Source organism: Nomascus leucogenys, chromosome 1a (assembly GCF_006542625.1).
Source record: "Nomascus leucogenys isolate Asia chromosome 1a, Asia_NLE_v1, whole genome shotgun sequence".
Lineage (NCBI taxonomy): Eukaryota > Metazoa > Chordata > Mammalia > Primates > Hylobatidae > Nomascus > Nomascus leucogenys.
In genome coordinates, this window is record NC_044381.1 from 41,582,080 (window position 1) to 41,607,557 (window position 25,478).

Genomic DNA, 25,478 nt, shown 5'->3' on the forward strand with positions numbered 1-25,478 from the left:
GTTTTCAAATCTGAGAGTCCTTAATGGCTTCTGGGTTTTGCCTCTTAGAAAGGCTTTTGCAGTACACTAAGGATGTGGTACATGTTTTACACTTCTTTCTTATGTTTAGTAATTCTTTTGGACTGGGATGTTTTTGTACTCTGGGAAATAGCTAATTTCCTAGCTAACTGAATAGAGTGTAAGGATAGGAGCTGCTCATTTCCATCTGCTGTGAAAGGTTTTCTCACGCCCGAAGAATAGTGTGCAGGCCTGAGCTAAATTCGTGCTTTGAGGTTCTCCCCACTCCCTACCACCCAGTCCTGTCTTTTGGAAAGTGCAGCTTGGATGTTTTCGAAGGCCAGATCCTCCGGGTTATATGCAATTGAGGGGAGCGGTTAAAAGGGAGACAGGAGATGATGGTCTGTCATCAGTACAAATATTGAGGCCAGTGATGTGTGAGGCCCAATTCCTTTTTTTTTTACAACTGTTTATTTTTGTGAAAGCGAGAGCTATGCCATCTAAAACAATCCAAACCATATATGAAAGTTCAAAGGAGGAAGGGGAGAGAGTGCCTCACATTCTGCTCTGTAGAGGAGACAGTTGTGAGCATTGTGGTGGCTGTCCTTCACCTTTCTCCCTGCCTGCATCACACACATGAGCACATGTACGGCTTTACGTATGTCGACTCTGACAGTGTGATGTGTGCTGAGCTGTCCCTGGTCAGTATGGACAGACCCACATAGCTTGGAGCATGTGTTGAAGAGTGCAAATGTCAGAGCCAGCATACCGGGTTTGAGTCCCTGCCTTGCCATTGACGAGCAGGGCACGACAGACAAGTGATCTCTGTGTCTGTTGCTTGTCTGTAAAGTGGGACGCCGGTCGTGCTGCCCTGTTGGGCTGCTGTGAGGGTGGAGCAAGTTAACACACACGCACAGCCTGTAGAAGGGTGGCCGTCTGCACTTGTCTCTGGTGGCTGTATGATGTTCCGGAGGGAATGGCGTTCTAAGCGATGCCTTGCTGAACACCCCCTGCACCCTTCTTGCAGGTGTCGAGTGATGCTCACTTGATACTCTGAGTGTGGCCAACATGCAGGGCTCAGGTGGCTTACTGCTTTTCCTTCCAAAGGCTGACTGTGGTGACCTTGCTGAAGACGGATCATCCGGTTCAGGGTCTGGAGTTGGGGTCCCACACTGCTTGCCTTGAGAGGTCAGGGGGCGCTGCTGGCCTCTGAGCAGCCCCGTGGGGTGGAGGGCTGGCCCAGGTGCTCTCACAGGGCGACCTCCTGACGCCCCTGCTCACTGTGGCCCTCGCTCCTAATCCCACCCTCACGTTCTGAGGCAGGAAGCAGTTCCCGCACTTAGCTACTGAGAAGGAAGGTTGTGTTGGGGGCAGAGGCTTCCTGTGTGACCTGGAGCTGATCTTTCCCGCCCCTGCAGGTGCAGCAGTACCGTGTCGCCATGACTGCCAAGGACTGCTCCATCATGATTGCGCTGTCCCCCTGTCTGCAGGATGCCAGGTGAGGCCCCCACTGCAAGGCATGCAGCTTGGATCTAACGGGGTTTTATGGACAGTTGGTTAATTGTTAATAGGATAGTTGGTTTCCCCATATTTAGAGACTCCTTGATGGAGTGACATAACTTCCTTGGCCTATGTGACATCATGGGGCTTACTAACTCTCGCCCTCTAGAAGCTTGTAATTCAGTCTAAAGACAGATTTATGGAGAATAACTTAGAAGGATTGTTATTACATTGAAAGTTACTGTTTTCTAAGAAAATACTCCAAGAGCTCAGAAACAATGTGGACAGTGAGCTGCCCATTCCATTCCCTCAAAGAAAGCCAGCCCCTGAGATGTGTGGGTGCCTGTGGCCCTTGTTCCTCAGTCTCCCACGGTGCCAGCATGGCACACCTGCCTTTTTACCACCACAGTTATTTGAAAGCCTGCAAGGCGCGCATTCATTTTTCTGCTTCCTCTTCTGAATAACCAGCCTTTTTGCAGCCCCTCTCCCGAATGTCACTAGTTTTATCCAGTCCCCTCCGTTTCTGGGAATTCGGGATGAAACTGATAATCTCATAGTCGTTAGCATCTCCATCACTGATCTTCAGGGGTGCCAAACCCTGCACCCAGTATTTGCGGAATGTTCCGCATTCTTCTAACATGTGTTCCTGGGTCAAGATGACCTTGGTTGCTGGCTGCCAGCCACTCATTTTCCTGGTGCTTTTGAACTAAACAGTTCCCAGGATTCCTGTTCCCTGGCAGGCACAGAGTTGTTTACTTTCCAATATGAAATACTGAGGAACATTATAGGGCGTAACTGAAGTAGAAAAAAGGTTGTTCTATTTAGTCGAAAACTCCTGTTATCCCCTAAGGAAATACCTACAAGGGCTAAGTTATGAGGAATTCCTTAGCTGGATTAAACTGGTGGTGTTTGATGAGAGAAAACCCATGAAGATACCACTGTTCAGCAGCCCCCGGACCAAGGATACAGCTGGGCAATGGAAATGTGCTTGGATGCAGGGTGCTCAGGTGGGCTGTGAAAGGCCGCTGAAGGACAGACGTGTTACTCACCTCGTCTAGCACCTGGGAATCTCTTAGCGCCTGGTCAGTGATGTCAAAATGGAAACCCAGCATGCAGGGAAAGCTGAGGGGCCCGGGTCCTTACGACCAACTGCTCAGCAGAAATGACACTGGGAGGGGAGGGGAGGGCGTGTCCCCAAGGTGCTGAGCCACGTGGCTTCTCAGACCTAGGGTGCAGGCACGGGAACCATCCTGCACAAAGCACTCTAGCCAGGCCTTTCTCAACAAAAGGAGAGGATCTCAGAGAAGGCTTCTCCTCTGAGAACATGAGAACATGGCATGTGGGGCTGGGCCTGCTTCCAGGAAGGTGCGTGCAGTGGCCGCACCTGTCAAGTTCCAGTAACTGTAGTGCTCTAGAGGCCTAGGGACAAACTAAGGCTGGGATTTATCATGAGTCATCTTGGCATCTTGAGATGCCTGGTAGACCTGAGACTAAATTTAGATCCCTAGACTTTAATTTGCCGCTCACAGGTAGACTGACCACATTTAAACTTCTTACACCCCCTAAAATAAAGGCTTCTCCAGCTCTGCACTACTGTTCCTGCCCTGTCATAAAGGAAAATGTCTCAAGTTGGATCTGCCTTCCTGTCACTGCAGAGCTTTGCCTCTTTGGGAATTTGGAACTGTGGAGAGAGCTGCCATGGCTTCCCGTGCCTAAACCCTGCTGCTCCTCTCGACCTCCCATTTGAAACACAGCGTGCGGCCTTGGCTTCTCCACCTCGATCCCCAGCACCCTTGGAGGCTGCTGGTCCCCCAGTAACCCCCAGTGGGTCAGTGTCCTGGAGAACAGCCTTCCAGGCAAGGGCAGCCCCCCTGCAGCCAGAAGGCCACCTGAGCCTCATTCTCCAAGGCTGCTAGAGGGCACACTTTTGGCACAAGGGACAGGTGTGTCCCTGGGGCCTCTTGCCCAGTCTTGGCCTCCGGGGTGCTGAGGGGAAGAAGAGCGTTTCTGTGTCAGGAGCTGGTGCCCGCTGGTCACCGCCATTGGTTCCCATGGAGCTAGCTCATGGTTGACTCAGGTAGTCAGACCCTCCCCGGGAGCTGCCTGGAACATCCTTCCTGTCTTTACACCCATGGTTTTGTCAGGTGCTGCTTCTGAGAAATTGGGGTGTCCTTTAAAATACGTAGCCCTAGTCATGGGCTGGGGATGTGCCTGTTCCAGCCCGGGTGCACCAAGCTTGGGTCTCAGGCCTCAGAACTGAGCGGTACCTTGGGCTTCTGCGGTTCTCTCAATAAAATGTGGCCCCTTGGGACGAGCTGCAGGCACATTCCAGCTTCTGGAGCGAGGCTTATGACCTTAATTTGTAAATGAGTTATTTGCTGTTTACTCTTCAGGTGAGAATAGTTACTGACCCCAGCAGCTGAGTCGGATTCGTTTTTCCTACAAACAGGATTCTGGGGCAGGGCAGCAGTGAGCGCCAAGGCCGTGGTGAGCAGCGTCAGAGCAGGGACGTGCTCATCAGTATTTCCTCTCCTCGGCAGGAGCTTTTGAAGTTGGGGTTTGGCTTGTTGATTTCTAAATCTCGAAGAGTAGTAAACATTGGGACACCAGAACCCAGGATACTTCTCTTGGACTGAACCGAGCTTAGGTCACTTGTTTAGCCAGTGACTTGAGTGCTGCGTGCTGAGTGCCCTGAGACGAAAAGCGGGACACACAGCAGTCAGAGCTCAGGACTCAGAGTAATCCTAAATGTGTTTTTCAGGGCAAATAATCACATCTTGTTATAAGCACATGACTTCTGATGTTAAAACCACAAAACTAAGCCCTGAGAGGCAAAATACAAAGGACTGAAGATAAAATTTGCACCAGACCTCTTCAAATGTGAACCAAAGGAGCTTGCGTTTCTCAGCAGACAGGAGAGGCACAGAAGGAGAAGGCTTGCCGACATTTCATCCATTTGGCGCTGGAATGGCCAGATCTACTTTTTATTTTTTCTTGGGTTTTGTAATACTTGGCTCATGATAAAGTGATTTTTCAGCGTTCATTTATACCACTGGGCTGGGGGAACATCGCTCACATGTTCCACATAATTACTTTTCCATCTTTCAGTCCTTTAACCCTCTCTCACCTGGTATGGTGGGGTGCACTGGCCCGAGGAAGCTTTGCATGCTGGTGCACACAGCTGGCACAGACAGCTGTCACACGCACAGATCACAGATGCACAGAATGAGTGCTCTTTCTGAGCTGGGGTGTGAGGCCATTCACTTCTCTTTTAAAAGAGATTGATTCATCTAACTTTGCAGAAGTCACAGAAAAAATATAATAAAAACATACTAGTTGAAAGAAGGAAGGGAGAGAGAACGGGAGGGAGGGAAATGAATGGGAGGCTTGTGTATCCTGAAATGGTATTTTTTACTTGCAGCTCTGATCAAAGGCCTGTCATCCCTTCATCGAGGTCCAGGTTTGCCTTCTCCGTGTCTGTGCTGGACCTTGACCTCAAGCCCTACGAGAGCATTCCCCATCAGTATAAACTGGACGGCAAGATCGTCAACTATTATTCAAAGACTGTACGTGCCAAAGACAACGCCGTGATGTCGACTCGGTTCAAGGAAAGCGAAGATTGCACATTAGTTCTCCACAAGGTCTAACTCTTTCCCTGCAGTGTCTTTGAAACTTGAACATAGAATGTGAAGGTTGAATGATAGAGCTATTTTCTGTTGTGTTGGGTGACCTTTGGTTGTGAATGTTTTTGCTTTTAACCCCTTTTGAGGTGGGATTGCCTCTTGGAGACATGGAATTGAAGAGCACTAGAAACATCTTCCTGGACAAGGAATGTAGGACGTGAGTGCTGTGTCCCAGGAAGCTGCTCACACTCTTAAAATGGAAGTGTCCGTTAAGCCCTGGGAAGACCTTCTGGATAGTTCTTCCTTCCCAACCAGGGCTCATGTCTGATTCTCTAATGCGAAAAGCCTTATTCTAAGACCCAAGGTTTGGATCTGCTACCATCAGACTCCTAACATAGAAAACTTGAATTGTCACATACATTTTACAGTTTGGACTTTTAAGAAAACATGGATACTACTGGAACTTTCCCCAGCTGAGTTACATGGTCACTTTTTCAGTGCAAACCACATATCAACACAGGTTTTTAGGTGGTTTCCTGCTGCAGAGCGTGACCTCGTGGTCATGCAGACGCCGGTTCTGAGCAGTGTAGACTCAGGGTCCCTGTGGAGGTGCTGAAGCCCACAGTTCCACACAGGGCAGCAGGGAGCGCAAGACTCAGGTCAGGATGGACACCACTCATGCGAGCATTGACGAGCATTGACCTTTTTTTTTTGCTTTACAATTTAATCTTTCACATGAGGGGGAGATGAGCGGTTCTTTCCCACTAAAAATTGCTGCTGTAGAAGTTGGAGGTGGAGCTGTGACTGGCTGAGCTGCTATGGCCGGGCTGGGCAGTGTGCCCCAACAGCTCAGTGCTTTCCTGACACTCCAGTGTCTAGGGTGGTTGAGGAGCGAGTTCTCTCTTCCTCCCGGACCGAGTTCCTCCCTCGGGTTTGCCTTGAGATGTGTTGCGTTTTTGGGCCCCGTGGCCTCTCCCTGCCAGGCTGCCACAGGCCCTGCTTCCGGAAGGTGAACAGCTCCTGGCTGCTGCCGAGAGGGTTCTCGTTGGGGTCACCAAAGTGTGCCCGGCTGCTATGAAAAACATTGGGAATCTTGGTTTCAGTTTTTTATTCTATGCTAGGTTGTACAGACTTATTTATATCATCGTTTTGAGGGACTAATGGAGGCTTATTGTAACATATATTAGTGAAACCACGGAATTATATGAAAATGATACATGAGAAATAAGGAAACTATTTTGCTGATTGTAAATTTTTGTGGGAAATTTTGTGATAACTTGAGAATTATACTTGTTTGAATCAAGGCAACTCTTCTAGAATTTATTGTTCAATTCTGTCATATTTACTTCTAATTCTACACTCAGAGGTGCAAAAAGATAGATACTTATACAACTGGACACTTTTACTGTTGTTTTCTTCTCACTTCGAATGACACTGTCTCATACACACAGCTCCTGTGTGCTGGGATGGGGGCTTTGGTAAAGTGCACGGAGCTCACGGACGAGCCGCAGGCTCTGGGAAGTGTGGAGGGAGTGGCTGTTGAGTACTGTCTTGACCCAAGGGAGTTCACTGTTGCTGGGCTGGGGCTGGGGCAGCCTCCTTTGGGATGATTTTGCCCACTGTCACGGTGTGTGGAGGATGCTGAGTCCTGGGTTCAAGTGCACATGTGAGGGGACCCCAGTCCACGGGAAGGTGGGCTGGGCTCCCTAGGTCCTTCAGGGCTGCAAGAGTTATTGCCTAGCACAGGGCCCAGACAGGGCTAGACTAGACACGATGAAAACAGCCTGTATTTGAGGGAGAAGAGAAAAAGACGGACACCCCCATTCTGGTCTTGGGTCCCACCAGTCCGGGCTGTGAGGAGCCCCTGAGCCGCAGGTGCCACTGCTGTGGATGCGTTTCTGGCCCGTCCTGGAAACTGCTGCTGCTGCTGCGTAGTCATGACGGCCCTGATTGGTTTGAGACAACACACGTTCACAGATCCTAACAATGCTAAATGGGCGACTGATGAGGTCACGGTTCTTAACGGCACGTCTGGGACGATCGATGTAACACTTAGGCTGTGCAGGGGGCGTCTTTCATAAAGGACCTCATTCCTCGCATCCTGGCCCAGGAACAGTGCTGTCTTTGCTGTCTTAGGCTATTCTTGTTATTAAGCTGACAGCTCCACTTTCTTGTGGAAGACCAAGAACAGCGTGAGGACTTGCTGAGACTGCCTCACAGCGCCACTGTGCGGACCAGGGGGAGGCAGGGAGCGTGGGCGTGGCTCCCCTGGGCTACTAAGGACAGGTTAAAGATGAGGCGCCATAGGCATCCATCTCCAGAGCCCCCAGGAGGCAGGAACCAGGATAAGGGTGGCTTCTCCCAGCTGAGCAATGTGGCCGCCATGTCCAAGGTGGACTCCGTGTAAGGCTGCGGTGGGTGGGGGGATGGGTCCTCCCCACACATCTGAGGACACACAACCACTCGGTACATTTTCTCAGATGTTAAGCTTATTTTTGCAAACCACATTGTACGTGTCACTTTTATACTTAACTAGTTGTATTTATTTTTCATGTCATGAGAGTTTCCATATAATGTGCCATAACTGCATAGACAGCATGTCTTCAGAGTGTGGTTTCTAAGTGGAAAATAGCAAATGTTTATATTGAATAAAATTGCATGCTCCTCCACGCAGCATCTTAATCCTCCACGTTCACTGTTTTGGAACTAGTTGTTCTCCTCTGCACAAAGCGATTTTATCAGGCTTTCCAGAGCAGCTTCGATTCCAAGCAGTCCTAGCAGGGTTCGGAAGCTGAGAGGAGCGGTTTCTATGGCTCTGTTCTTGTCCAGCTCCAGGGCTATAAAGAAAACATTAAACCGGGTAAGAAACTTCAAGGTGGCAGATTTTGGTTTTTTGTTTTCTGCTGGCATGGACCTCACCAAGACCCCGCCCTCCTCCCGACTGGCTGCATGGGATGGAACGTGCTAGTGGCGGCGGGCGAGGAGACAGCGCAAGTGGAGGCCTCACCTACGGCTCCAGGCATATTCCCTGTGCATTCAGCCTGGGAGGGCCTTGGGGCAGCAATCCCTTTTCATGTTCCTTTTGATTGATTATTGATAAAAAAAAATTTAAAAATTGATAGACAAAGTACATTAATGAGATTTCCAATTTTTGATTTTTGCCCTTTGAAACCCAGAAGAAACAGGCAGGTGGCTTTGCTGGGCATGTTGAGAAGTCATCTAGAGCAACCACACCCAGGGCCCTACCTCGCTGTGGGACTTTGGTGAGAAGATCCAGCTTTGGAAAAACCTTCCCATCTTCATCTATTTGTATCCTCCAAACAATGACTAATTCAAACCTGAAAAAGCGGTAAAGCATGTTGTTATGTGCTTTTTGAAATCTGGCGAAAAGATGAGCAACCATGAGTCGCACCTGGTCTCCATTTCCCCATGCTGGGCTTCCCTGCTCCTAGAAACCCCGACCCACAGTGAAGAAGAGGCACGGTCAGTAGCACAGGCAAATGGAACCAGGACCACAGGAAGGTACTGCTCTGTCCCCACTGCATTGGCAAACATTAGTAGGCCAATACCAGCGAAGTACAGAACATGGAGCAACAGAAACTTCAAAATTACTGGTGGGAGCAGACATGGACAAGCCACTTTGGAAATAATCTGGCATTGATAGTAAGCTGAACATGCATCCATGTATGACACAGGAACTTCATTTCTAGGCAGTTGAGCCCAGGAGAAGCTTGTGTACTGTGTGCCAGGAGGTGTGAGCCAGAACAAAGAAGCCACATGCTCCAGAGCTGAAGAGCGCAGCAAGACGCTGTGTATGATCCCCTCCGGGAGGATGAGCAGCGAAACTGCACCGCAGCTGCTCATGACCCTGCAGGAGGTGAAGGGTGACAAAGGCAAGTCCCAGAAGCCTACATAAGGAGCACACGATTTTAAAGCTTGGAAACCAGTTGAGTTGAGGCATTCACACACGGGTCATAAAAGCACACCCAGATGGATACATGTCTACACATGCATAGCCAAGGGAAGAGGATGGAGAACACGGCACGGGCCAGGGTGGCACTGGGGCTGGTGGAGGGATCGGCTGTGCTGTCAGGGCACTGAGCCTGTCCTGTTTCTTCTCATTGCTTTGGAGTTTTCCACTCACCCCTGGTTTCCTCCCTTCGATTTCAGAAGTAACAGCAGATCCACAAGCGTCTCCACTTTCTCCCAGCCTCCCTTCCTTGACCCCATAAGGAAGTTTTCCCCCTGCGGCCCAGCACATCCTCCAGGGCTCCAGCTCCCCGCATCCCCACGCTGGGCATATCTGCTGGGACTACTGATTCCTCCAACCGACGACCTTTAGTTCTTGGTTAGGTGGTTTACTACTTAGAATCCTACTTAGGTGGTCTCCTACTTAGAATTCTCGTTTGAACAGGAAATGGGAGGCCCCGTGGCCTGTGCAGACTCACCCTGGCCAGCTGGCGCTGCGGATCCCCATGGAGCAGGAGGAGGGCCCCTCCGAGAGGTACACAGCATCTGGGTACTTTTCCTGCATGGGGAGAAGACACGGTTAGACAGATCCACTGGTGAGGAGAAAGGGGCCGCGGGAGGGGCACGGGGCACCATTCCAGGTGTCTGGCGAAAATCAGGGTCCGAGTGTTCGTGCAGCATCCATGGGTGCCGACTGCCCCTCCTGCCCTTGCTGTCACACACGTCCGCCCCACTGTAGGTCTCTCCACAGCCTCCAGGCTCCCATGACTGCTGCTTCCCCATCATGAACATTGTACATAACCTCCCTACAGCTGTATTCTCGTTTCACAGGTTTCCCCACACCCCTTCCATCTGGGATGGCTCCTTGGTCTGCCCTTGTCTGTCACAACCTGGACGGTCTGGGGAGGACTGGTCAGAGGATTCCCCAAGCGGATGCGTCAGGCTCCTTGCTGGAAAGCAGCTGTTTTCTCAGGGTTTTAGCATCTGACCTGAAAAGCCCTTTGAGCTGAGGCTCCGTGAGGCCTGTGGCCGAGCCTGGACACCCCTCACCTGTCCGTCCTCAGGACTCCCCCCAGTGGTGTCCAGCCCACACACCGTCCTGGGCACGGGCAGGAGCCCACCCTGGTACCCTCACTGTGCCCAGTGGTGGCGTGGCTCCCACTGTAGTAAGGGAAAGGGCCTACCTTGGTGAAAGTCAGCTAAATGATGAGATGGCATTATATAGTCAAAAGCCTCCTCCCGAAAGCAGGGAAATCAAGTGGAATCTCACAGATTTCTAGGCTTGCAATTCTGGGAGATTCTGGTTTCCCCCATGCACTATGAAAATTCTGGACACGTCTGCTTGTTTCTGTTACTCACAGCAGGACCCGGTAGCCTCTAACTATCCCACAACTGACTCGCAAATTTAGATCATCAAACCACAACACAGTTTGCTTACTGGAACCTGAACAGATGATACATACTCAAAATTGATAAGAGTAATGGTGGCCCTATCCTCTCAGTTCTTAAAAACTTGTCTTTTTGGGCTGGGTGCAGTGGCTAACGCCTGTAATCCCAGCACTTTAGGAGGCGAAGGTGGGCGGATCACCAGGTCAAGAGATTGAGACCGTCTTGGCCAACACAGTGAAACCCTGTCTCTAGTAAAAATACAAAAATTAGCCGGGCCTGGTGGCACGCGCCAGTAGTCCCAGCTACTCAGGAGGCTGAGGCAGGAGAATCCCTTGAACCTGGGAGGTGGAGGTTGCAGTGAGCTGAGATTGCACTACCACACTCCAGCCTGGGCAACAGAGCAAGACTCCGTCTCAAAACAAACACACACTTGTCTTTTTGGCTAGGTGCGATGGGTGGCTCACGCCTGTAATCCCAGCACTTAGGGTAGGCCAAGGAGGGCAGACCACCTGAGGTCAGGAGTTTGAGACCAGCCTGGCCGACATGGTGAAAGCCTGTCTCTACTAAAAATAAAAAAATTAGCTGGGCGTGGTGGTGGGTGCCTGTAATCTCAGCTACTTGGGAGGCTGAGGCAGGAGAATCTCTTGAACCCAGGAGGTGGAGGCTGCAGTGAGCCAAGATCATGCCACTGCACTCCATCCAGCCTGGGCGACCAGAGCAGAACTCCATCTCAAAAACAAAAACAAAAACACACACACACAGAAAACTTGTCTTTTTGTCTGCTCTTGTGAGAACAGATTGCAGGGTCGGGGTGACAGGAGACTTTCACAGTAGGCTCCACCTGAGATGTCAAATTCCTAGGGCCAGTCTCTGACAGACGTGCTTTCCCTTCCTGTCCTCTCACAGCGACTGATGTGGAAGCCTGGGGGTGCTGCTTAAGTCCCATGCAAGCCCTGCCATGATTAAAAAGCACTGTGGCCTCCCCAGGCCTTAGGGAAGGATAGTGAGGGGAGGTTTCCCCTGAGAAGCATCTGGCCTGACAGCTAGTCAGAGGACACAAGGCAAGGGAGCAGGCTGGAACTGCAGTGACAGGGCCTTCCTGCTGCTCCAGAGACTTGCCGGATTGAACCAGATCAGTTCTGCTGAATGAGGTTGTGTGGGGACAATGGCATGACAAAGCTTTTAAAGGAAGCAGCCCCTGCATCGCTGAGCTCTTGCCAGTGTGGGAGGCCCTCACCCTGTGCATGTGGGCCCAGCATGGCAAGGGCGCATCGCAGCACCAGCTGCACTCGCCAGAGGCTGAGAGGGGTCTGGCGGAAGCTTACAATTACTAACTTCAGCACAACAGTTTCCATAAGAAAATGTATACCTAAGTGATTTAAGTGGAAAGTGTTGGTTGATTTTTAAGCCGCAGGCTCTTCCAAATTAATCACAACTGCATGAGGACCGTAAGGGAGAGCCTGTGAACGTGGCAGCTCAGCTTCCAGGCTGGCTCAGCGGCAGCACTTGGGACTCATTGGGACGGCTGGGGCCTGGGCCAGCTCCAACTTGGGGCCCGAGGCTCAGCCTCCAAGCACAAGGGAGCAGATGGAGCAGCTCTCTGCCTCCCTAGGCCTCTCCTCACCTCTCCTTGTGAGCAAAAAGGGGTTTAAATTAGATGCTTTGGCTAAAAAATTTAAGTGTACCTTACACCCTTTAGTTTGTAAAATAAAGTCAAAGGTAGAAACGCTGACATTAGGAAGAGGTCAGGCATTCAGTGCATGTTTCTGGAGGACTTTTGTGGGAGTGTGTGCAAAGGTTCTTTTGTGGAAGTTAATAATGCTCCATTCATTTAGCCAAGGTCACGGTCACTGATAACTTGAAATAGAAAGGATGGGTCCCACTGGCAGATGTGTACAGGTGGAGAGAGAAGATGGAAAAGCTGTGAACAGGGGTACATTAGTTATATACAATACAACTCAAGACAGAGTGGGCTTGAGGTCATTAGGCCTAAGGTCAGCACATCTCAACAGCAGTCAAGTTTTATAAATGACTGTATTTGACGTGGATAAAAGATGACCAAATTGGCAAGAAAGAGTTAAGACAAACATGCTCTGATGAGGAAGAAGTATGTACCATATATTTTCAAATGCTTTCCATGACAAATAGTTACACACAAAAAAAATGGAATTGGAAAATCACAAGCCTTATCTGGAAAGCTCCTTAGATGTGTCATATTTAAAACCGAGGCCAAGAGAAGGAAGGCACCTGACTGAGCCCCCGTGGGACAGTCTTGAACCCGTGGCTCTTCCTAGTGCACCTTAGGGACCTGCACACCCCTGAGAGTTCTGGCTTAAGGAAAGTGAGTGAGATGCCTGTGCTTCCGTGGATATTGTCAGGAAGGTGGTGATATAGGGGTGGCTGTTGGGAGGGGACCTCGTTGAGCACACTAACTGGTTGGCAGGCATTGGCGCTTCCCCTCTGGAGCCCCCAACCTTCCACAGGAAAGCTCGTCTTAAGCTAGAAATGCTGAGGCAGCGATTCAAGTGGGTGTTTGTTCAGCTGGTTGCCACATGTGGGGAGTTTGCATTTGAGAGCTGTCCTGGTGTTTATGATAGAAAGATGGCTATGAGAATGTTGGCAATTTGATATCCAGCCCCAGTTTTACACCTGAGACTCACTGTGCTGTTGTAATAGCTGCTGGATGCTAGTCCAAAGGGAATAGAATTTTTAGCAGAGCTTTACAGAAAACCAACCTTGTATTATATTTCAGCGCAATACCAAAGAGGAATGCTATGTCTCCCACTTAAACAAATGGGAAACCTTGAATCCTGAGTTTAAATCTACCCTTGGGTGTCCACAGATATGTTAACTGATCTAGACTTTAATATTTTCCCAAAAATTATGTCTGGCCGATTCAGTGACTTTTAAAGAATTGAGATAAATTCATATAAATTATATGAGACATAATTCCTTTAAAGTGTATAATTCAATGGGTACTAGTATATTCACAAGGTGATGCAACCATCACCACTTTCTAATTCCACAATATTTCATCACCCGCTAAATGTACCCTTTAGCTATTGCCCCTAGTCCCCTTAACACCCACCCTCCCAGTACAGCCATAAGCAACCACCAGGCTACTTTCTGTGTTGCTTTCATTTGTATTTTAGTAACATTTTCTGTTTTGAAAGATACTCTGGTCTATTGAGAGATGACATCAGTGAGGTTACACCATGGCATAAAATGCTGGCAAAACTCACCCTGGACTCCTCAGTAACTGGCACTGGGCCAACTGGATATTCACGTGATAAAAAAACAAACTTCAATGCTTACTGCACACCAAATACAAAAATACTCTAATGAATCATAGAAATGTAAGTGCTGCCGGGCGCGGTGGCTCACGCTTGTAATCCCAGCACTTTGGGAGGCCGAGGCGGGTGGATCACGAGGTCAGGAGATCGAGACCATCCTGGCTAACATGGTGAAACCCCATCTCTACTAAAAATACAAAAAAAAATTAGCCGGGCGTGGTGGCGGGCGCCTGTAGTCCCAGCTACTCGGAGAGACTGAGGCAGGAGAATGGCGTGAACCCGGGAGGCGGAGCTTGCAGTGAGCCGAGATCGCGCCACTGCACTCCAGCCGGGGTGACAGAGCGAGACTCTGTCTCACAAAAAAAAAAAAAAAAAAAAAAAAAAAAAAAAAAAGAAATGTAAGTGCTAAAACTATAAAACTTCTCTATTCAAGACATTTCATACAAATGGAATTATATATGGTCTTTTATGTACCACATTTTGTTTATCCAATGATCAACAGACTTTTGGGTGGTTTTTACTTTTTGGCTATTTTATTTTTTAAAAAAATATTATTATTATTATTATTATTATTATTATTATTTTGAGACAGTCTTGCTCTGTCGCCCAGGCTGGAGTGCAGTGGTGCGATCTTGGCTCACTGTAGCCTCCGCCTCCTGGATTCAAGCAATTCTCCTGCCTTAGCTTCCTGAGTAGCTGGGACTACAGGCACCTCCTGGGTTCAAGCGATTCTCCTGCCTCAGTCTCCTCAGTAGCTGGGACTACAGACGTGTGCCACCATACCCGACTAATTTTTGTATTTTTAGTAGAGATGGGGTTTCACCATGATGGCCAGGATGGTCTTGATCTCCTGACCTCATGATCTGCCCGCCTTGGCCTCCCAAAGTGTTGGGATTATAGGCATGAGCCACTGTGCCTTGCCCTTTTTGGCTTTTTGAAATAATGCTCACAGCATTACTGTTCATAACATTTGTGTATAAGTTTTGCACATACATATATTCATTTCCCTTGGTTATATATCTAGGAGTAGGATTTCTGGGTCATATAATAACTCTCCAACCACTGGGGAGTTGCCAAACTGTTTCCCACAGTGGCTGCACTATTTTTATAATTCCATCAGCAGTGTATGAGAGTTCTGATTTCTCCATAGCCCCATCAACACTTTGGCCACGAGTTGGTATCTCACTGTGATTTTGATTTGCTTTTCTTTTATGTGCTTACTGGCCATTTGTATACCTTCTTTGGAGAAATGTTTATTCAGATGTTTCGCCAATTTTTATTTTTTTTTTAGACAGAATCTTACTCTCTCTCCCAGGCTGGTGTGTGGTGGTGCATTCTTGGCTCACTGCAATCTCCACCTCCCGGGCTCAAGCAATTCTCCCACCTCAGCCTCCCAAGTAGCTGGGACTACAGGCACATGCCACCACACCTGGCTAATTTTTGTATTTTTTTATAGGGACGGGGTTTTGCCGTGTTGCCCAGGCTGGTCTTGAACTCCTGGGCTCAAGGGATCTGCCTGCCTCAGCCTTCATAGTGCTGGGATTACAGGTGTGAGCCACTACGCCTGGCCCCTTTGCCTATTTTTAAATTGGGTTAGCTTTTAGTTATCGAATTGTAATAGCTCTTTATATATTCTAGAACAAGTCACTTACCTGATATATGATCAAAAATATTCTCTCATTCTGTGAGTTGTCTTTTTACTTCTTTAATGGTGTCACTTCAAGTACAAAGTTTTCATTTTGATGAAAACCAATTTAAGTTTTTTCTTTTTGCTTTCTGCTTGTGCTTTTGGTGTCATAGCTAAGAAACCATGACCTAATTCACAGTCACAGAGATTTACATTTATGTTTAATTCTACGAGTTTTACATTTTTAGCTCTTAAAGTTAGGTCTTTGATCCATTTTGAGTTAATTTTTATATATGGTGTGAGGTAGGGGTCCAGCTCCATTCTTTTGTCTGTGAATATCCAGTTGTCTGAGAACCAATTGTTGAAAAGACTCTTCCTTCCCCCATTCAATCATCTTGGTTTCATTTGTATTTTAGTAACATTTTCTGTTTTGAAAGATACTCTGGTTTATAGAGAGATGACATCCGTGAGGTCACACCATGGCATAAGATGCTGGCAAAATTTACCCTAGACTCCTCAGTAACTGGCACTGGGCCAATTGGATATCCACATGTAAAAAAAAAAATGAACTTCAATGCTTACTGTACACCATATATGAAAATTTACTCTAATGAATCATACATAGAAATGTAAGGGGCTGGGCACAGTGGTTCACACCTGTAATTACGGCACTTTGGGCGGCCAAGGCAGGTGGATCACTTGAGGCCAGGATTTCGAGACCAGCCTTGCCAACGTGGTCTCATGGTGTAACCCCTTCTCTACTGAAAATATAAAAATTAGCCAGGTGTGGTGGTGTGTGCCTATAATTACAGCTACTTGAGGGACTGAGGCATGAGAATTGCTTGAACCTGGGAGGTGGAGGTTGCTGTGAGCCAGGAATGCACACTGCACTCCAGCCTGGGCGACTGAGACTCTGTTGTCTCAAGAAAAGTACATGTAAGGGCTAAAACTGTAAAACTTCTGAGAGAAAACATAGGAGTAAATCTGTGCAATTCTGGGTTAGCCAAAGATTTCTTAAATAAAAAAGCAGGCCGGGCGTGGTGGCTCATGCTTGTAATCCCAGCACTTTGGTAGGCTGAGGTGGGTGGATCACCTGAGGTCAGGAGTTTGAGACCAGACCAGCCTGGCCAACATGGTAAAACCCGTCTTGACTAATAATACAAAAACAAGCTGGGCATGGTGTCACACGCCTGTAATCCCAGCTACTCCAAAAGCTGAGGCAGGAGAATTGCTTGAACCTGGCAGGCAAAGGTTGCAGTGAGCCAAGATCACGCTATTGTACTCCAGCCTGGGCAACAAGAGCAAAACTCCATCTCAAAAAATAAATAAATAAAACTAACTAAATAAAAAAGCAGTGACCATAAGAGAAAAATAAATTAGCTAACTGACAGACTGGCTTCATCATAATTAGAAACTGCTATTCTTAAAAGCCATTGTAAAGAAGAAGAAAAAGAAAAAGGCCAACCTCAGACTGAGTGAAAATATTGGCAAAAACTTATATCCAGAATATATGAAGGACACAACTCAGTAAAAAGAAGATAAATAACCCAATTTTAAATAATGGGCAAAGGATTTAAACCAAACTAGTGACGTATCTTTTGGACATCTCTTATTTGGTTAAATGTGCAAAAGATACATCATTAGTCATTAGGGAATTGCAAATTAAAACCACAAGGTAATCCCACAACATACCCATCAGAATGGCTAAAATAAAAAAGAGAACAATACCAAGTTCTGGTGAAGATGTGGAACAACTGGAACTAACATACACTGCTGCTAGGAATTGGATAGGTTTGGCAGCTTCTTACCACATTAAACATACACTTACTATGTGATCCAGCAATCCCACTCCTAAATATTTACCCAAGAGAAAGGAAAACATGTCCATACAAAAAAAAACTGCACGCAAATGATCATTAATAAGAGCACCAAAACTGGGAGCAGCAAGTGATTCTTTAAGAATGCACGTCAGTCCCACTACCACCTGCTGGTGGTGGGGAGAAGGGCAAGGATGAAGTTCGGAGCAGGGCAGGGCCAGAACACACAGACCGGTCCCCAGACCCCCACCTGATGTCATTTGGAAGGGATCACACTGATTGCTGCATGGAGAGTGGACTGGGGAGGTGGGCAAGATGTGGGAGAAAGCAGGGGGACCATGGCTGAGTGACACTGGAGTGACGTGGATGTGCTCTGGGGGTGTGGCATCAGGGCTTGCTGGATGTGGGGCATGGAGAGTTTCTGACCTCCAGGACAGGGGTGCAGATGAGGTACTTTTTGTGGGGTAAGGCAGGAGAGGTGTGTCGGGGGTGATCAGAGCTGAGTGTAGGCAGGAAAGTGGGGAAGTGCGCAGGGATCACTGAGGCGGGAGTAGGCAACAGCTCCTGCAGCGTCTGGTGAAACCAGCAGAGATACGTCTGTTGAACTTGGCACTGTGGGTGTCTGGGTGAGTGGACCAGCATACCCTTGCTCTCCACGCACAAGACTTCTGAGAGAAGTATGACAAACTTCAGAAAGGTTTAGAAATGCCTACAGCAGGAGCACTGGGAAGAATAATGATATGTCCTCATTTCAGAAAGAAAACTGACAAATACAAAGGCACCTCTGTGCCAGACACTGGTCTAGGTTCTTCACATGTTACTATGCATATGATCTTACCTGTGTTAGACAATCAAACATTACCGAGTGAACAGGTACTGCCGGGGCCTTGGGGCCAGCGCAGCTGCTCTGCCCGGGACAAGGGGCCTTGGTCCCACCTCAGCCCACTTAGCTGTTGATTGGCTATATGACTGAGAAATCCCTTTTAAACTCTCTGAGCCTCAGTTGTGTTTTTAAAGTTTAATTTGAGGCCAGGTATGGTGGCTCATGCCTGTAATCTCAGCACTTTGGGAGGTCAAGGCGAGCGGATCATGAGGTCAGGAGATCGAGACCACCCTGGCCAACATGGTGAAACCCCTTCTCTACTAAAAATATAAAAATTAGCTGGGTGTGGTGGCGCGCGTCTGTAATCCCAGCTACTCGGGAGGTTGAGGCAGGAGAATCGCTTGAACCAGGGAGTCAGAGGTTGCAGTGAGCCGAGATTGCGCCATTGCACTCCAGCCTGGCGACAGAGCAAGACTCTGTCTCCAAAAAAAAAAGTTTAATTTGAATGTAATTTTGAATTTACAGAAACAGTACACAAGGAGAATGTGAAGCTGCCACCTGTTCACACTGCCTGTCACCTCCCTCTGTGTTGCGCCATGCTGACATGGTACCCCTCACCCCTGGACACACACAAGGTTTTTCCCCAATTGAGCACATCTCCTGTGTGACCAAAACATACCTCTCCAAACCAGAACATGCCCCTTCAGATGTCCCCAGCTGTCCCAACTGCATCTCTCCTTCCTTGTCCCCTCAGGCCCCAGCATGGCTGGTCTTGACAGCCTGGGTGCAGCTGCTGGCACCACAGATGGCTGAATCTGGGCCTAATGCTGCATATCCATGCTGAGGTGATGCCAGGTTTGGAGCCCCACGGAAATGCTGCCTGTGCGCCTCAGACGCAGCCCCACCACTGTACTCCTGAGACCACTGTCCACTCCCGAGTCTAAGACCCTATGATGAGACATGGCAACACCAACGACAGTGAGGGTCCCAAAAGATGGCTTTCCGTTTCCATCATTCCTCCCGCATCTGTTGGCTTTCTACCAGCAAAGAGCTTCTCCTTCTCCCTTATTCATTTGTATCAGTATCCACTCACAGTCACTTGTGTATTCCACAGGCTGTAACCTGTTTAAGATCACTATTGGTCGTGATGCTCAAGCCCCCAGGTCTGGCCAGTATGAGCTCCTGTAAACTGCTCCTGGTTCTTCTGACACAGCCCCACCATTCTTTAAGGTCTTCCTACTCTCCGGCATCATCAGCTGTTTTGGGCTCATTTTGTACTTCCCTGCCCAGCTCTGGAATCAAAGGAGCTGACAGTATCTACAAACCAGGACCTGGGCTCGTTGCTCCTGGAGCTTCATTACTTCTAGGGCCTGTCAGTGGAAAGAGCTAGGAAGGATGCACTGGTGTGTGCAGGTGCATGAGCCACTTGCAGCCACTTCCACCCCTGTCTGTGCACACCCATATTCAAAACACGCAGGCACAAGCTCTCCCAGACACCTCAGTCTAGCTCTTTTGACATCTGTCAGTCGCTTTGTGTTGGGGAGAGACTGCATCCCTTCACCCTCAGTGTATCCCCTTGTTTGATCAGCCAACTTACAGTCTCCCAAGAGTGCCTGCTTTCCCCTCCCAGCCCACTCCTCTGTGGGCACATGGAGCGTGACATGCAGCTGACACAACGCAGTCGTTTATCTGACACCGAGACTTTCCCGGGCCTAATACCAGGCCAGGCACCTCTGTCCTTTTGGTCACAGCGTGGCGTTTAAATGAGGGCTGGTACCCCCATGGGGGAGGCGAGATGGGGTTTTCAGATTTTCAAGAGCTCTAACACGGAAAGGACTGGCTATTCGAGCGCTTTGTATCATCACAATCATTTGAAGTAACAACTAACCGCCGGCAGCACCAGAAGCTCCCTTTGGAAATTTCCTGACTGGCACACCTAGCAGAAGAGAGTCCCTCACTGACACAGCGTACGACTGAAATGTTAACAGAAATCCCCAGGCTACAAGGCTGGACAAAAGGTGCCTGACTTTTAAATCTTTTGATTACATACAGGATGGAAAGACTGTATCTCCAAGTCTAATTGTGTGGATTTTTAACCAGTTTTTCTAGACTCTATTTGTGTTTTTGAAGTAAATACGTCCATGTAGTGATACAAGCAGAACGGAATGCAGCGGCTATGCTGCTGAATTGCCTCCTGTAAACCATATTAGCCTAACTTTCCTGGACGTGGTCCTGAGGCTCAGACATGCAAACACAGACCTAGCGACACAAACGTCTGCCCCCAAGAGTCGTGTGGTTGGTAAAAAACAAGGGAGCACAGCAGCTTGCTGGCTCAGGAGGCATCAGACCCACTTGTCTGACCCGGTGTGGGGATGGAAGTTAGAGATCAGTCGCCCTCAGTGGATGAACATGGGTGTCCAGGAAGGACCCTCAGGGGACCTGCACCGTCCACAAAACTATCCACAAAAATAACTGGGAACAGCTGAGGAGCTCTGTTAGAAGGATTGCTTGTCCACAGGGAGTTAAAAAATGTGTCCTAAATGTTGCTTAGTAAAACAAACAACCAGAAAAGCCTCTCTATTCCAAACCCATGGTGGGGCATAAACCTGGGAGAGTTGGAATGTCATTGCAGCACTTTGCCACAGGAACAAAAACACAACCCCCACCAGAAGGGATGGCTGACCCGGCCCAGTCAGGGCATGACTTGTGCTGTCTTTCTGGTAGTGACTGATGCCCCGGAACCCTCTCAAGGGCTTGTGCCAGACATTCTCCATGTGCCCCAGCCACAGTGGGGCGGCCCAGCCCTCAGCACTTACCTCATCTCTGGACCTTTGCAGAACAGACCAGCCAGGAGCCCCCATCCTCCCTTCACCCAACTTTTCTTGTTTGTACAGACTTGGGAAGAACCAGGGAAACCCAGAGTTGAAAGAGACCCTCTATTGGAAATATATCCCAGTGGCATTTTTAAAACGAAGAGCTGGGGAATTTTAATAAACAAACAGCAAATGCGAGCATGAATAATGGGCCTGTATGGACAGAAAGAGAGCCAGGGCAGGAGACAGCAAATGACAGGCCAGAAGCCAGATCTCACGCCCTTCTGTTCTTGTACGGAACCTCAAGCTAAATGTGGTTGAAAAGAACTCCAAAGATTTTGTGACATGTGAAGATTACATGAAATGCAAACTTCAAACTTCAATGTCTGTCATAAAGTTTGATTGGCACACAGCCACCCTCACTTAGGTATATACAGTCTGTGGCTGCTTTTGTGCTGAACTTAGTGACTGAGCAGACTACATGGCTGCAAAGCTTAAAACAGTTACTCCTTGGCCCTTTGCAGAAGACACGGACCTTGAAAAACCAGGGGAGGTGGGTCCCACTGGTCCCCCAGGGAAGCCTGTGGAGCTCCAGGCAGTTTGGATGTTCATGAGACACAGATAAACCAAAAGAGAGGTTGGAGGAGGCCACAGCCTAGGGGGAAAGTAATCTGACCATGTCTCGTAAATGGAGAAACATCTAGTGGGAGCTACACCATACTTTTAATAGTGCTTTCTCTTGGGAAGTGACTCTGAGAAACATGAGGAAAGCAGATTAAAAAAACAAAAAAAAAAAAAAAAATGAGGAAAGCAGATTAAATCTAACATATAAGTCTTTAATCCATCTTGAATTAATTTTTGTATAAGGTGTAAGGAAGGGATCCAGTTGCAGCTTTCTACATATGGCTAGCCAGTTTTCCCAGCACCATTTATTAAATAAACTATCATCAGAATGAACAGGCAACCTACAGAATGGGAGAAAATTTTTGCAACCTACTCATCTGACAAAGGGCTAATATCCAGAATCTATAACGAACTCAAACAAATTTTCAAGAAAAAAACAAACAACCCCATCAAAAAGTGGGCAGAGGACATGAACAGACACTTCTCAAAAGAAGACATTTATGCAGCCAGAAAACACATGAAGAAATGCTCATCATCACTGGCCATCAGAGAAATGCAAATCAAAACCACAGTGAGATACCATCTCATACCAGTTAGAATGGCCATCATTAAAAAATCAGGAAACAACAGGTGCTGGAGAGGATGTGGAGAAATAGGAACACTTTTACACTGTTGGTGGGATTGTAAACTAGTTCAACCATTGTGGCAGTCAGTGTGGCGATTCCTCAGGGATCTGGAACTAGAAATACCATTTGACCCAGCCATCCCATTACTGGGTATATACCCAAAGGACTATAAATCATGCTGCTATAAAGACACATGCACACGTATGTTTATTGCGGCACTATTCACAATAGCAAAGAGTTGGAACCAACCCAAATGTCCAACAACGATAGACTGGATTAAGAAAATGTGGCACATATACACCATGGAATACTATGCAGCCATAAAAAATGATGAGTTCGTGTCCTTTGTAGGGACATGGATGAAACTGGAAAACATCATTCTCAGTAAACTATCGCAAGGACAAAAAACCAAACACCGCATGTTCTCACTCATAGGTGGGAATTGAACAATGAGAACTCATGGACACAGGAAGGGGAACATCACACTCCGGGGACTGTTGTGGGGTGGGGGGAGGGGGGAGGGACAGCATTAGGAGATACACCTAATGCTAAATGACGAGTTAATGGGTGCAGGAAATCAACATGGCACATGGATACATATGTAACAAACCTGCACATTGTGCACATGTACCCTAAAACCCTAAAGTATAATAAAAAAAAAAAAAAAAAAAAAAAAAAAAAAAAAAAAAAGATAATATATGTATAATATTATCATTAAGCCCCTGATGGGGTTCAGGACATGCTGCCCCAAAATATAGTACACCTTGGCATTTGAGAAAACAGCAGAATCAGGAAGGCCACTCTCCCCTTCTCTGCCCTTTCCCTCTGAAACAGTCCATAAAGTAATTCTCTAACTTTCCCCTAAAGTAGGTCCAAGACCCTCTTCAGAGAGGTATCTTCTGTATACCTGGAATAGAGGAATGTTCCTATCCCTGAAGAAAAGAATCTGAACAAACAGGTCTTCCTAAGTTCCCCCAACTCCCACTTATTACTGAAAGAATTTCACAGATATCCTTTTGTCCTCCAATCATATTTCTCCATGAATCTCCACTCTTCATCAAAGTTAACATAAAAATAACAGGAGCCTGTTTCATCTGGGCCCCATGTAAAAAAAAAAAATTTCAAAAAAAAAAAAAAAAAAAAAACACTGGCCGGGTGCAGTGGCTCACGCCTGTAATCCCAGCACTCTGGGAAGCTGAGGCGGGTGGATCACCTCAGGTCAGGAGTTCAAGACCAGCCTGGCCAACATGGTGAAACCCCGTCTCTACTAAAAATACAAAAATTAGCCAGGCATGGTGGTGGGAGCCTGTAGTCCCAGCTACTCAGGAGGTTGAAGTAGGAGAATCACTTGAACCTGGAAGGCAGAGGTTGCAGTGAGCTGAGATCACTCCACTGCATTCCAGCCTGGGTGACAGAGGGATACTCCATCTCAAATAAAAACAAAAACAAAAACAAACAAAACAAAACAAAAAAAAACAACTACTGACCACACAATCACTCTTGTATGGCACAGTGATAGTCTAGCCAGGGGCTAGCGTTGGAGGGGAAGGTCTGTCCTGTGTGACCTTAGCCCCTAAGCCTAAGATGGACTTTTTCCTTTTTCTTTTCACCCTTTTTGTTTCCTGGACTCCTTTCAGGGCCTGGTTTGGGTGCCATTTCTGTGCTTCTGAATAGTAAAATGGTTTTCAAATCCCTAGGGATGAAATTCCAACAGAAATCCCTTTATTCTCAACCATATTTCCATTTCCCTGTCTTTTTTCTTTTTTTTTTTTTTGGACACAGAGTCTTACTCTGGGTGTGGAATTCACTCCATCCCAGGCTGGAGTGCAGTGGTGCGATCTCAGCTCACTGCAACCTCCGCCTCCGGGGTTCAAGCGATTCTCCTGCCTCAGCCTCCCTAGTAGCTGGGATTACAGGTGCCTACCACAATGCCCAGCTAATTTTTAGTAGAGATGGGGTTTCACCGTCTTGGCCAGGCTGATCTCGAACTCCTGAGCTCAAGTGATGCACCTGCCTCGGCCTACCAAAGTGCTGGGATTACAGGTGTGAGCCACTGTGCCTGCCCTCCTTGTAGTTTTTGCCACGTTTTATCATAGTTCATTTTAATTCTGTTAAGCTAGAAAAATTCCTCAAAAAAAAAAAAACCCTTCAGTTATTTGTTTTATAATTGAATATTTAAATTTCATTTATCTGCAATCTTTGTAATCTTTGCTTCTCATACTAATTTCTGTCTCAGGAGACAGGAGACAGTGTGTTCCGAGCTGGCCATGTGGACAGGCCAGTGGGACGCCCTGCCTCCTGACCTTGTTCCAACTGAAACCTTGTACACAGTGCAGGGTGGGACCCAGTGCTGCCTCTGCCCATGTGATGTCACATCACGCCCCCACAAAAAATGAAGACAAGTTATTTCCCCATGTAATTTCTCCCTCCTGACACATCCTCTAGATTCCCACTACTCCAGATACTCTGTGGAGGGTTTTCTAACTAGAAATCACTGTCCCTTTGCTAGGGTGATTATAGAAAGCTCAGAGGAGCAAGGACTACTGTGCTGGGGTTGTGGGGATGAGGCCAACTCGCCCTCACATGCCCACCTTCTCTCCTCCTTCACTCCTTCTCAGAGGGACCCATGGCAGTGGTTGGTGAGAGCTGGCCCCTGCCCTTGGCCAGCCCAGAGAGAGAGAAGCCCTGTGACTCACAAAACCCACACCCCCAACGAACTCCACCTCAAACCAGTTTGAAAACAAACCTTAGCACTTTCTGGGAAATCAGAATTGGTGCCAGGAGAGATCACAATGTGAACGTTTGGCCATAAACAATTTGTCTAGAAAATGGAACTAAAGGAACAAAGGGATGTGGGAATCCTAAAAATGAATAAAAGTTACAAATATGATTCTTCTATACTTTCCCAATTTAGAATGGAAAGGGGGAAATTACTCATGCAAAGTTGGTAATTTATACACCTTAGAAACATGCACCCTGCAATCACTCTAAAGGTAAACGTACCCATAAAAATCCGACTTCCCATTAAGATTACTAGAGAACGCTTCAGATTGGAATGTAAGTCCTAGCAGTAGTTCTTTTTTAAGATTATCATTGAAAGTTAATCATGTAGTAATTTTATGCTTTGAAAAGGAATTCACTTCCCTCCTAGACCACTAATGTGAAAATGTGAGCCAAGTTGGTTTAAAATAGTCAGAAATGATAATGAAGAAGCTAAATATACACACACATATAAATGTAACAGTAGATACTAGAAACTCTTTAGAGATAATTCCACAATTTTCTCTTTATGTAATTATTTATATGTAATTATAACAGATAATGAAAGTAATAGTCCAGATATACACAGAAAATTTTATCATTAAGGTTTAAACTCT

At 47.5% G+C, this 25,478-nt stretch overlaps 2 protein-coding genes across 3 annotated transcripts in view; one reads left to right on the forward strand and one right to left on the reverse strand.

The window, feature by feature from the left end:
• IPPK (inositol-pentakisphosphate 2-kinase) overlaps positions 1 to 6,517 on the forward strand; it is a 62,433-nt gene extending 55,916 nt beyond the window's left edge. For both annotated transcript variants that reach the window (XM_003260486.3, XM_030803959.1), the window contains exons 12-13: positions 1,416 to 1,495; positions 4,919 to 6,517. In XM_003260486.3, the coding sequence (XP_003260534.1) occupies positions 1,416 to 1,495; positions 4,919 to 5,144 (306 nt within the window). In that variant the 3' untranslated portion in view covers positions 5,145 to 6,517. The remainder of the gene's footprint in view (positions 1 to 1,415; positions 1,496 to 4,918) is intronic.
• The window catches only part of CENPP (centromere protein P), a 295,669-nt gene continuing 270,647 nt past the window's right edge, over positions 457 to 25,478 (reverse strand). Inside the window, exons 6-8 of the mRNA XM_003260490.4 lie at positions 9,569 to 9,648; positions 8,367 to 8,458; positions 457 to 7,957 (exon numbers count right to left, since the gene is read on the reverse strand). Of these exons, the coding sequence (XP_003260538.1) occupies positions 7,827 to 7,957; positions 8,367 to 8,458; positions 9,569 to 9,648 (303 nt within the window). The 3' untranslated portion in view covers positions 457 to 7,826. The remainder of the gene's footprint in view (positions 7,958 to 8,366; positions 8,459 to 9,568; positions 9,649 to 25,478) is intronic.